This window comes from Hirundo rustica, chromosome 9 (genome assembly GCF_015227805.2).
Source record: "Hirundo rustica isolate bHirRus1 chromosome 9, bHirRus1.pri.v3, whole genome shotgun sequence".
Taxonomy (NCBI): Eukaryota; Metazoa; Chordata; class Aves; order Passeriformes; family Hirundinidae; genus Hirundo; species Hirundo rustica.
Window position 1 is genome coordinate 31,171,565 of NC_053458.1, and position 12,401 is coordinate 31,183,965.

A 12,401-nucleotide genomic window follows, 5' to 3' on the forward strand; every position below is an offset into this window, starting at 1 on the left:
TCCTAAGTCAAGGACTTTTTTTCCCTTGTCTCCTGCTCTGCCACTGAGGAGGTTCACAAAGGAAACTGGGAGGGAGCGTAGCTGAGACAGGTGACCCAAAGTGGCCAAAGGGATATTCCAGCCCATGGAATGTCATGTGCAGTCTATAAACTGGGGGAGTTACGCAGAAGGGCCAGTCTGGGTTCAGGAAGGGGGTCTGGCATTGGTCAGCAGGTGCTGAGCAATGGCATTGTGCATCACTTGTTTTTCACTTTTTATTATCATTATTATTTACCATTATCACTGTATTTCACTTTACTTTCAATTCTTAAACTGTTCTTATCTCAACATACAAGTTTTCTTTTGATTCTTTTCCACATTCCACCAGGGCAAGGAGGGAGAGAAGGAGGGTTGAGCCGTGTGGTGCCTAATTTCCAGCTGGGTTTAAAACCACAACAGTCCTTTTGGGACAGTCGCTACCTGTCTTCCTGTTTGCCAAACCAAAACCTCAGCCTCTTATACAATCTCATTGCTTCCATGTATGTGTACATAAACTAGTGACAGAACAGAGGCAAATAATGTTGTTTGCAGGAGTCAACATGTTTGAAAAGGTTAGAAGAGTTAGTTTAGTAAATCCCATTTGTATTACTGTATCTTTCAGGCTTTAACTTCTGAAGAGTTATATGATTTTTCCAGAGAGGTGTTGAATGAGCTGAAAAAAAGGAGCAAGTATCTTGACTGCTTCTTAGTAAAAGCTAAGATCCTAAATACCACTGTAAGATAATGTTCACATTCTCTGTATTTTGTTTAATAGTTAGAGAATTTTCATGTGTACATGTTTTAATGGCTTTTCAGAATTTGTGCTTCAAATTTTCAAATGAAAGCGGAGTCTGCATTATGCCGAGAGATCAAAGGCACTGTAACATTAGGGCAGCCTTTTTAAGAGGCTGAATAAATCACCAAGTTTACAAAATGCTGAAGAGATAATGTGGCATTTCATTGCGTTGCTCAGTTCTTCACAAGAGTTTGTTTTCGAGGTGTAGCACTATTCAGAGGCACATATTTCACAGGTTTCTTTAAATTATTTATTTAAAAAATCCCAAATGTGTCCTGAAGGGATTTTCTTTATATCAAATGGGTTGTGTTTTCTTTCCTCCCTTTGCTGGAAAGCCTGTCTTTATTTTGTAATCTCGGTGGATCATTGTTTTGACAGTATATCCTTTAATACTGTTTATGATGGGAACATACTCTTAACTGCTTTGAGGTGTTTTAGAGCTGTATAGCTGTAACAACATTGCTGTTAGAATGACATAAAATTTATTTCAGCCTGTGAAGCAGGATATTGTCTGTTTGGAAAATCTGCCTTAGTAGACAGTCATTACATGGAATGCTTTCATTAACTGCCTGCTACGGTCTGCAGGGCTTCATTTTTCTTCCCATTTCAGAAGGACTTCACCACTCCTGGCACAGATGGGACTTTGCAAGAGGATTTCCCCACTCCTGATGAGGCTGGGAGGTTACAAGGTGTCATTGCTCCTGCTGTTCCAAAACAGAGTCTCAGAGATGAGAGCAAAAGGATGGTGATGGGACTGGATCCTGACAAATTCCCTTTGTTAAATCCAAGCAGGATGGATACATCAGTATTTAATGACTTGGCAATAAATGTTATCAAAAATTTAGCTGGGTAAGTACTTGTTTGCCTAAAGGTATTTTTCTGTCCTTGTCTTTATTTATATTTTCTTTGCCCAGAACTAGTGAATAAACTGTTCATAGGTAATACAACATATTTTCTGATTAGTCTAACTTCAAAAATTAGTCTAACTGAGACTGCTTTCTTTTTAAAACCAAGATTTCTCATAGCCAAAAATACCCCTTTGTGAGTAGTGACATCTAGTATACAATGATAAATTTTAGATATTTAATTTTAGAGCCTTATTTTAGTTAAAAGGTGATTACCTGCTACGTAGTTGACTGAATATACAAAGTGTAAAATGAAGAGTATGACAAATGTTTGATTTACAAATAGTATTTTAATGCAGTTTTGCTTGTAGAAATTCTAAAATTCCAGTTAAACAATCAGTCCCATGAAATTCCTTCTATATACACTGTCAGTTATAAAAGTTACCCTATCTGTTAAACGTGATCTCAGAAATTTAGCACAGGATAGAGACAGAGAACTTGCCTAGTTTGGTATGTAATATAGAACATAAAATTATAGGATTTTCAGTAGTACTTAGCTTTTTTTTTTTTTTTTTTTTTTTTCCCAGATTTGACCCATCAAAAAAATCCCAAGACCCAAGCCAGAGGACAAATGATCCAGGTGGGCCTGTATTTCTTTTAACATTTTCTTTTCATCTTAACTGTATTGCCTGGCATTTTACTGCACAGGTCTAGAATGGTCCAGGCCAGTGGCTTCTGTGCTAGGAAATCTGAGATAGTTGTACTTCTCAACTCTTTTCCTGAACATCTTTACTTAGATTAAGATGATTTTGGGCTCCTAAAGCAATGAAAGCTGCAGAATGAGATAATGTTATAAACAGTAACTGTGATAGCAAAAGGGAAACAGGGTTGAGAAAAGAAGTAGAGCAGAAATGATGAAATGTAGAGGGAATCAGGGATTCTTCTTACAGTGTATTATCATCTACTCAAAGGTGAGCACAGAGGTAACCCCAGATGCTCCCTACCTAGCGTTCCCATATCCTCATCTCTCTTCTGCAGGCCTTGACTCCTCTAGCCATTTCCAAAGTTTGCACATTTGCAAGCTCCAATGTGGGGGATCAGAGGGAGATGGTGCTGGGGGCACTCCTGCCCGTGATGTGTTGCAGCTGAGTTAATTACCCACGAGTGGGATCAGCCTTGCCCTCACAGCTGTGCCGATAAAAGAGTGAGTGAGAGGTGGAGTGGTCAGTCGGGGTTTGCGGGACAGGAGGCCGTGGTGCGAGGAGGAAGGGGACAGGAGGCCGTGGTGAGAGGAGGAAGGGGACAGGAGGCCGTGGTGCGAGGAGGAAGGGGACAGGAGGCCGTGGCGAGAGGAGGAAGGGGGCAGGAGGCCGTGGCGAGAGGAGGAAGGGGACAGGAGGCCGTGGTGTGAGGAGGAAGGGGGCAGGAGGCCGTGGCGAGAGGAGGAAGGGGACAGGCGGCCGTGGCGAGAGGAGGAAGGGGGCAGGAGGCCGTGGCGAGAGGAGGAAGGGGGCAGGAGGCCGTGGCGAGAGGAGGAAGGGGGCAGGAGGCCGTGGTGCGAGGAGGAAGGGGGCAGGAGGCCGTGGTGCGAGGAGGAGGGGGCAGGAGGCCGTGGTGTGCGAGGAGGAAGGGGACAGGAGGCCGTGGTGCGAGGAGGAAGGGGGCAGGAGGCCGTGGTGCGAGGAGAGGAAGGGGGCAGGAGGCCGTGGTGCGAGGAGGAAGGGGGCAGGAGGCCGTGGTGCGAGGAGGAAGGGGGCAGGAGGCCGTGGTGCGAGGAGGAAGGGGGCAGGAGGGCCGTGGTGCGAGGAGGACGGGGGCAGGAGGCCGTGGTGCGAGGAGGAAGGGGGCAGGAGGCCGTGGTGCGAGGAGGAAGGGGGCAGGAGGCCGTGGTGCGAGGAGGAAGGGGGCAGGAGGCCGTGGTGCGAGGAGGAAGGGGGCAGGAGGCCGTGGTGCGAGGAGGAAGGGGGCAGGAGGCCGTGGTGCGAGGAGGAAGGGGGCAGGAGGCCGTGGTGCGAGGAGGAAGGGGGCAGGAGGCCGTGGTGCGAGGAGGAAGGGGGCAGGAGGCCGTGGTGCGAGGAGGAAGGGGGCAGGAGGCCGTGGTGCGAGGAGGAAGGGGGCAGGAGGCCGTGGTGCGAGGAGGAAGGGGGCAGGAGGCCGTGGTGCGAGGAGGAAGGGGGCAGGAGGCCGTGGTGCGAGGAGGAAGGGGACAGGAGGCCGTGGTGCGAGGAGGAAGGGGGCAGGAGGCCGTGGTGCGAGGAGGAAGGGGGCAGGAGGCCGTGGTGCGAGGAGGAAGGGGGCAGGAGGCCGTGGTGCGAGGAGGAAGGGGACAGGAGGCCGTGGTGAGAGGAGGAAGGGGACAGGAGGCTGTGTAAGGGGCAGGATGGGTGAGACACGGTCCAAGTGACGCAGAGCGTGAGGTGGCCGTGTGAGGGACGGGAAGCGGTGAGCTGCAGATGCAGAGGAAAGAGAGAAATGGCCAGAGCTGTGTGGGGTTGCTCATGGGACTGCAATGTAGAAAAGGTAGAAAAAAGACTTTTTAGACAATGTGGTACTAGTGCTTGAGGTCTCCTGAAGTTTTTAAAGAAGCACTCTTGAGTGCCGTTGGCTATCTTAATGACAACAACATCCTGTGACCACTGGGACTGTGAATGTAGCCCATTTGTTCTCTTTATTGACCTGCCTTCAATTTGCTTTAAACCTCCTCCATCTACCATGTATTTTCTGTGACATTCCTGTACTCATGCCCCACCACGTAACCTTTCTTGCTGTTGCCACTGCTGGGTTACTTCAGGCCTGTGTGACAGAGATGATTGTTCCTGTAGTTGTCCCCTCTATTTTGTAAGGAAATGTTATAGAAATAAGAATACAAAATATATATGCATATAAGAAGCGCCTCAGTTGCCATTTATGCAATATTCTTCTTCTTTCCTTGTTAACTAGAAGCAGTTCTTCGCCCAGTAAAGAAGAAGTTTTCTGATGCACATTCTCAGAAGTCTACTAGCAAGAGGTCATCTCGGGATGAAACAAAGCCAAAAAAACGGTGAGACCCCTAAAAGGAGGAGTTCCACTTAAAATATTCCTGTGCAAGAATTTACCTAAACTTTGTCTATTCATTGAAAGATTCTTACTGCTTGTTTGTATTTGCCTTCTTCCCATCTACTGCTTATCACTTGGAATCTCTTACCTGTTAATGTCCACGTGATCATCTTTTTTCCCCAGATTTTGACTGGAAAAATATTATTCTTTTTCTCCGTCATCTGCTACCATTTTGTATCTTGAAGTTACTGAAATACAGACTAACCCTTAAATCATTGTGGCTGAATTTTCAGGTGTGTCTAAATAGTTTGTCTTCAGCTTAGTCCACAGAAAAGAGCTACTGTAATAGTGAAAAAACAAAAAACTTTTGAAGAGATTTCAGAGAATCTTTTTCCATCAAAATACTGTCTTTATATTGTCATGCTTTGGGAATGGTATTCCCCATTTTTGTGCTCCTGCCAAAACACTCCAAACCATGTGCTGATGCTCACTCCCCTTTCCCTGCAGCAGCTGGAGAGGAAAATTGGAGGCACAAAAAGGTTGAGATAAGAACAATTTGCTAGAAACTGCAATGAGATTAAAAAAAAAAAAAAAAGTAACAGCAGCAATGTTAATAGCAAAGTGTACAAGAGAGGCAAGCAATTCACATGTGAATGCTCACCACGAGGAAACCCCTGAACAGTACCTGACTGCCACCACATTCCCCAACAGCGGGGACCTTCCACCCACCCCCACAATGATGAGAGTTGATAGAGAATAACTAACCTCCAGGTCCTGGCCATGCCCCCTCCTAGCTACTGCAGAAATAAACCCTGTCCTGGCCAGAACCAGGACACATGGAATACTAGTTCTACAGTTAATTTTTTTCTAATTTTTCTTCAGTTTCGTGTTTGTTGTATGACTGATTAGCTCAAATAATCAGCAAGAGAAGAAAAACATAATGTGGATGGTTTTAAATTAATGTTTTTCCTTTCCAGTGAAAAAGGCAGAAAATCTCTTACAAGGGACGAGAGACCCCAGATATTTGGAAAGAAGCCTGCAAACTCAGAGTAAGTAGTTTATTTCCAGAACAAGAAGTTAACCTCTCAAAATCCTCTGTGTATATATGTGTGTGTCTGTCTTATCTGTCCAGAGCAGTTCCTTTTTGCAGTGTAATAAGAGTGAAGATACAAGGTTCACTCTGTCTAATGTCTGAAGTGGGGGGTCTTATTGGAGCCACATTTATAAGAGGTGGGTGGGGAATGTAAAATATCCTCTTTATTATTATCTCACCTAAGAAGACTACTACGTTTTATATCTTCATTCTTGTGCTCAATATTCCATTAATAGGAATAAACAAGGAGCAAACAGGTTCCATTCCCCTTCTCTAAGAAAATGATCATATTGTTTCTTGATATGTGCAGCTGTACTCTGTAGAACTGAGATATTTTGTACATGCCATACAAAGCTATTTAAATTAATGCTTAAGATGTTCAAGTGTTTGGGAATTTTATTCCATATTGTGTTTCAAAATAATTCCAGTAAACAGCTAGACCCACCTTCAAATTTTTTGCTTTATCTGAAATACATGGTAAACACTTCGGGCACAGGACTTTGGCTAAGATTGCTTTTTTGTGACAGTGAAGTGGCAGTGCTCTCCAGTGAGCAATTACAATAGCTCCTTGTCCTGGCTGCATCTGAAGAGAATCTGTGCTAATGTGGGGGAAGGTTCTTCAGCATTCTGAATATTTGTTTGTGTACGCTCTGAAAAACATACTAAAATTAAACTGAACAAAAGACTTGAAAACAAGTGAATGTTGCCAGTGTGATTATTTAACCGTGTGATCAAATTTTAATTATTTTTTGTTTGTTTTCAGTACTTTTAAGACGATTATTATGAATATTCTCTGGAAGGGTAGCGACACCTTGCTCTGCCTTGGTGAGGTAAGGAAATGTCATGTTCTTAGTCAATTCTGCTTTCATAGGTGTACTCCTGTGTCAGAGAAATAAGTTGATTCTTTCAACGTTTGGCAGACCGTCCAAAAATTTTCCTTTCTTCTCCTGCTGTTATATACCTAGTTGTGACATGTTTAAATGTGTTATCAGCACTTTTTCTGCTTTACCTTTCCCTTCTGTAGGAGTTCTATGGAGACAAGAAGAATACTCAGATAGGAATGCTTGAAGATCTTCCAGACACATTTGAACGTTGGGCAGAAATGCTCAGACTGAAACTACTGTCATACCAAAGGCACACAGATGATTACTATAATTTCTGTCTTAGAGGTAAATTTGTTCAGTTAAGATTTGCATTTTCTTGTGTATGTAGTTTTTCAGTATGTAAGCTGAAAATTGCAGTGACCAAGAATTATGTTGTTGTTGTGATCCATCACACTCAGTGGAAAAACTCCAGTTGACTTTACTGGAAATTGAGCCAATACTCTTTCTTATGTATTATTAGCTACAAAGAGTGTAGCAGAAGGGCACCTGACTAAGTTAAAAGACCTTTACCAAGCCAATCTTTGAGCAAGCATATGTTTCTCAAAGCATTGCACCTAGAAAAAGGAATGCCAGGGACAGAATCTTTGTGAGAGAAAATTCCAGGTTGTTTGTGTCATATACGCACCCTGTGTTTTCTAAAAAGAATTTCGGGATCAGCTGAAGTGGTTTGAGGAGGAGCTCTCTTCTGTTTCCCAGCTGGTCGTGGAAAGTCTTTTAAAAGTACATGAGCAGAAACTCAGCTCTTCTACTGGTCATATTCAGCATCTCTTCAACAGACAGCTGAGAGAGTGGGAGGATGTGAAGGTATGTGTCATGGACATACTGGAATTCTTTTAAGTGTAACCAGTGCTAAGTGCATCACATTGATAACACTTTATTTTTCTCATTTTCACTGTTTGCTTCATCACTCTCTGCTGAGCTGAGCACAGATGTGGTTTCTGTGTTTGCAGTTAGTCTCCTTAGCTCTCCTGGAAGCTTTGTATTTAGTGGAACTCTATCCCTTCTCTCCCGGTTTCCAGCACTGGGCTGCCTCTTTTGAACCTTCTCAGCTCTGCCTGTCATCTTACACTTGGATTGCCAGCTCTGGGAGGGCTGTGACCTTGTGGTATGGCCAGACAGCTCCTACTGCACTCCTTTGTAAGAACTATGGTGTAGGGATAATGGAATGCTATTGTTTTCCATCATTCATAAAAGAGGCATATTTTGTCAAGTAATATCAGAACTGAGAACAGAATCATAACAGAGATCATGCAGAAAATGCTACGGTGTCTTGAGATTGTCTGAATATTAAAAATAAGGTAAGAATTACAAATATAGAGGTATAAAAAAAGGTTACTTACCACGTGGTGGAAGAGATGTCTTTTTGTTGAAAATTAATCCCAAAGTGAGACCAGATGCAATTAGGTGCATATTGCACTGCAAAACTTATATCCAGACAGCCAAGAAGTAGCTCAATTTTCCTTGTCTTTCTGAATACCTTTATAGAAAAGGTTTGTTCTTTACTTCTTCCTTTTTATGACTCACAATACATTCTTTACTGAAGACATTTCTTTCTTAAATATTTCCTTAAAGACTATGCACCGAAGAAAATTACATTACTCCTTAGGACACCCAAATAACTCCCTTCAGCTGGAGGCTTTGTGCCAAGAGGAAATAAAAAGGCAAAAGGATCAAACTGATGGTGTTCACCTCAACACAAAGATGCTGCAGGTAATTGTAAAGCCTTTATTTAATGTAAACTTAAATGTTGCATTTGGAAAGGAAGGGTGTATTTTGGGTATGTTTTTCCTTCTCATCCAAAGGAAACTTGAGAATTTTTTCAGTTTCAGGCAATCCTGTTCATATATTGGTAAACTTTAAAGTGATGTACAGTCAGCATTAGAGCAATATAGACATAAATATATCTGCACACACACAGGTGCTTAGATACAAAATACAGAAAGTTCTGCAATGTATCACTTGTAGAACCTGCTGGCTTTGAGCTAAACGGTGGGTAGGAGTATTGGCTGTGGTGGTTGACATCCTCTGGTTAGTCCTTTTACTTCCAGACAACAGATGCCTGGAGGAGTTTCTTCTCTGTGCATTTCTTCAGTGCAAATAATTGCCACTTTTCTGCACAAGATGAAGAACTGAGAGAAGCTGAATTTACAAGAGACATTCAGGAATCATTCCCTTCCTGACCCCCGGGTTTATTGAAGGTTGCTCCCCCAGCATTAAAGCCCTTTGTTTATTTCTCTCAGGCCACTTATTCCAAATTCTACATTGTCTACAGAGTACATGTCTTTTTAACTCCAAAGTATCCTCTCCTACTCCTAGGTCTGCATACAGACACAGAAACACAAATACCCGGTCTTAGAATAACATGTGGGCTAAGTATTTCCACTCAAAGTATCTGAATTCCAAAATGATCTTCTCTTTGGCTAGAAGCTTGTTTTATCCCATTTAACCCAAATGTGTAACTACTAGGTACCTATACACGATACTCTACAGTTTTTTTGAACTTTAGATAATCAGGCAGTGTTAAGAATACTGCAGAGACACTTTGAGACCCTTTAATGTGCCATTTTGAGCCTTATGTCTCTGATCTGCAGCTGCTGCAGAATGCCAGGGTTTGATATTTGTGTAGCCTTTCAGAGCCAAGTTAAAAGGAGAGGAGATAAAATTATCAAAGGAATTCTTCTTACTTGTCTTCAATGTTGCAACAGGATTGTGCTGCTGAGTGTGCTCAGAGCTTTTTTTCTGCACTGGCTGCCCTCACTGAAAAGCTCCTCTTGGAACTAGATGAAACCATCACTGTTGATGATGTAAAAGTAGCAGGTAAGAAAAGAAGATATTGCTTGTTCAGGCCTCCTCTCCCTTGTCAAAGATTGCAGCAGTCTGTCCCTAGGAAGAGGAGGCTTTGATATGCTGTAGTATTTTAAATTTAAAGATTTGCATAATAAACCATGCAAAGCTATTTCTTGAGTGTGAAGAGCATTGAACTGCACAATTACTCAAAAACATTTGTTTTTCCTGACATTGTTTGGTTTCTGCTGAGCTTATCTTCTGTTACCTCCCAGAAACTGAAATGCCTACGGAGAAGACTTCGTCTGTAATGCATTGTAAACAAGCTGGACTTCCCCTAGGAACCTCCAAAGTTCAACAGTTAGTCAAACGAGGAAGGAGGTAGTATGTGGAGATACTGAACACTACTAATTCCTCTGCTCTGAACTGATAGCTAGTAACTGATAACTGTCCTCATAGTTTTTGCTGCACTCGTTGAGACTGGTGCTCATTATTATTAATGTTATTGAACTAGCAATGGGGTAGTTTGAGTGGGTAATGATTTTAAAGAAAGAATTGCAATGGATCTAAATAAAAGTGAATTACATATAGTATTGTAAAACAATACCATGTCACTGCTATTGCTATGCCACTTGGCTGTCACTAGTTATCAGCTCATTACATTCAGATCTATAGTCTGTGTATTGTCATTCAGAATGAATGAACTCTACACTGTGGAGAGATCCTGATGCTTTAAAAGAAAAGGTGGTTTTACAAAACAAAGATGGTTTTAGGGTAAACCTTTTGTGGAAAAAGAAAAAACATTTAGCACCTTAGTACAAGTAACATGAGATATGATCTGTTCTCTTTTCTAACTTTTTTTCTCGTGTGTTTTTTAGTTGTATTGTTTTGTTGTTTTTTTTTTTTACAGGAGTTGGCCAGGAATACCTGAGACTACTCTTCCTGACACTCCAGACTATACTCTTTGCAGAGGAACTGCATCAGTTTCAACAGCTAAGACTACCCTGGGCCATCTGGCAGTAGTGGATGCAAGACAAGCTGCATATAAGGTGGGTCTGTGGGGAAGAGTGTCTTGAGTGGGCTGCTGCTGTTTTGGGTTTGGTTTTTTAAGAAGACAATAATAGAATCTTAGTTGTAAGTTTTTAATATACACAGTGTTTGCAGATCTCAAGGCCCTATTATCCATGTGTAGAAATCCTTTCTCGTGTCCGTTTCTTTGTGATGCTGTCAGAAGCATGCAGGGTTGGTTTCTCAGGGAGTCCTCTCATTCAAAGACATGACAAAGGGGAATTGTTTCAGCAGAGAAGCATGGATGGTGTCAGAAACAGGACACTGCCTTTTGGTAGCATCAGTTTAAAAGCAGCTGTGCCCCAGTGCCATTCCAGTCCTGCTTGATTTCATTCACCTTTCTTTCTCAAGCCTACAGCTCTAGCCTTGGATCACAAAAGCTGATTTTTCCATAGAAGATGAAGAGCTGTAAAATACTTCATACCTATCTTACATCTGCAGCTGTCACAGATGACTGTTTCCACCACAAAAACGATCACTCTTTCTTCAACTGAGTCTGTTAGAAGAATGCAGATGACTCTGAGCCTCTGATTGGCACAGACAATGGCTTTCAAAACAGTAGTGCTCAGCAGTTAGGAGAATATTTTTATGTTAAATTACTTGGAGATGTGTTTATGCATCTGACCTGGAAGTAATTGTACTCCCACTGAACTAAATTAACTTTTTAAAAGTATCTGGTTTTAATAGGGGAATGTAAATTATACTGTCAATGATGGCAAATGCCATCAAAGGTATCAATTTGCATGTGTGTTTTATGTATCTAGTTTTGGTGCCCAAGAACCTGATTACAGTACAGATTTGAAGGCAATGTGGTTATTTGGATACAAATGGTTGGATATAGAATGCATGCACACTGAAGGAGTATTTTCCTGCATGTGTGTTGTATTAAATACAGTACTTTACGTTTTGGAGCATGGACTGTTTAAGAATATTAAAGTGCCTTGAGGTTTTTCTGGTAGCCTGCAAGTGTTTGCTTAGAGGAAATAACATTTTAGTGCTTTTGTAATGCTTCAATCCATACTTTTGAGTTAAGAAGCTTCAGCAAGAGCTCAAGTGCATCCTGTGTTGGAGATGCATACCTTCTCTCCTGTGTTGGAGAGAAGGCAACTCTTTCTCTTAGGAACTAATGGAAGTGAGATGAAGATCTTGCATTTTAGCAAAATTTAAACATTGCTGATAATTTCAGTTCAGAAGTCTTTAAAAGGAACACAGATAATAGTTAATTATTCCAATAGTTCTCTTGTCAAAGGCAAAAAATAAGTGGCCTCTATGCAGTCTTCTGACACAATGGATCAGGATTTAGACAAATAAAATTGTATTTTGTCACTACTAATTTTGTCCTTAATTGTTGGGTTTTTTTATACAGAAATACAAAAGCAAAGTTGAACAGATGTTTGCCCAGATCAAGGAAGAAAGTACAGCTCAGCTGCTGGCAATTCAGCGTTGGAATGACTGGTGGGAAGAATCTATCCGGAAGATAAAGCGACTCTACCTCTGAGATCAGTCAAATTTTGCTGAGCTTTGTTGGTGTAAATTGACAAGTTTGTACCAATGTCACTGATATTATTCTTTTATCTTACTAATTTGTTGCATTGAAAGAAGCTACTTTTTGCCTTTTGGTTTGTTTTGCTATGTTACCACTTTTGTTTCCTCATATGCAGTCTTAAGACTATTACTGTACTCATCTTTACAATTTTCATAACCACCTGTGTTTCCTTTGCATGTGTTTGTGCACATGAACCCTCTGTGCAAGGGTACTTAATGCAAATTTATAAGCAGAGTTTACAGGATTTTGTTGCAATTTTGTCCCTGTGAGCTGGTTTGGTCTGAAAACTCTCCAATGCACCAATGAGAACTATCCCAAATTAAGCAGCCTT

The 12,401-nt window shown here is 41.8% G+C and overlaps 1 protein-coding gene across 1 annotated transcript; it reads left to right on the forward strand.

Annotated features, from left to right (window-relative positions):
• The first annotated feature begins 645 nt into the window (after positions 1-645).
• On the forward strand, positions 646-12,125 carry LOC120756511 (coiled-coil domain-containing protein 180-like). The gene is made up of 13 exons (XM_040072991.2): positions 646-754; positions 1,425-1,663; positions 2,247-2,299; positions 4,600-4,699; positions 5,673-5,744; positions 6,552-6,618; positions 6,813-6,957; positions 7,316-7,476; positions 8,245-8,382; positions 9,378-9,489; positions 9,732-9,837; positions 10,367-10,505; positions 11,891-12,125. The coding sequence occupies exons 2-13, from the start codon at positions 1,557-1,559 to the stop codon at positions 12,020-12,022; spliced, it is 1,332 nt and encodes a 443-aa protein (XP_039928925.1). The 5' UTR covers positions 646-754; positions 1,425-1,556; the 3' UTR covers positions 12,023-12,125.
• Positions 12,126-12,401: the final 276 nt, after the last annotated feature.

Excerpts from the sequence above, each read along its gene's own strand:
- LOC120756511 (XM_040072991.2), top strand. The coding sequence starts at position 1,557 with ATGGTGATGGGACTGGATCCTGACAAATTCCCTTTGTTAAATCCAAGC. Across the intron at positions 1,664-2,246 it reads GTTATCAAAAATTTAGCTGG|ATTTGACCCATCAAAAAAAT; the intron begins GTAAGTACTTGT and ends TTTTTTTCCCAG. Across the intron at positions 10,506-11,890 it reads CAAGACAAGCTGCATATAAG|AAATACAAAAGCAAAGTTGA; the intron begins GTGGGTCTGTGG and ends TTTTTTATACAG.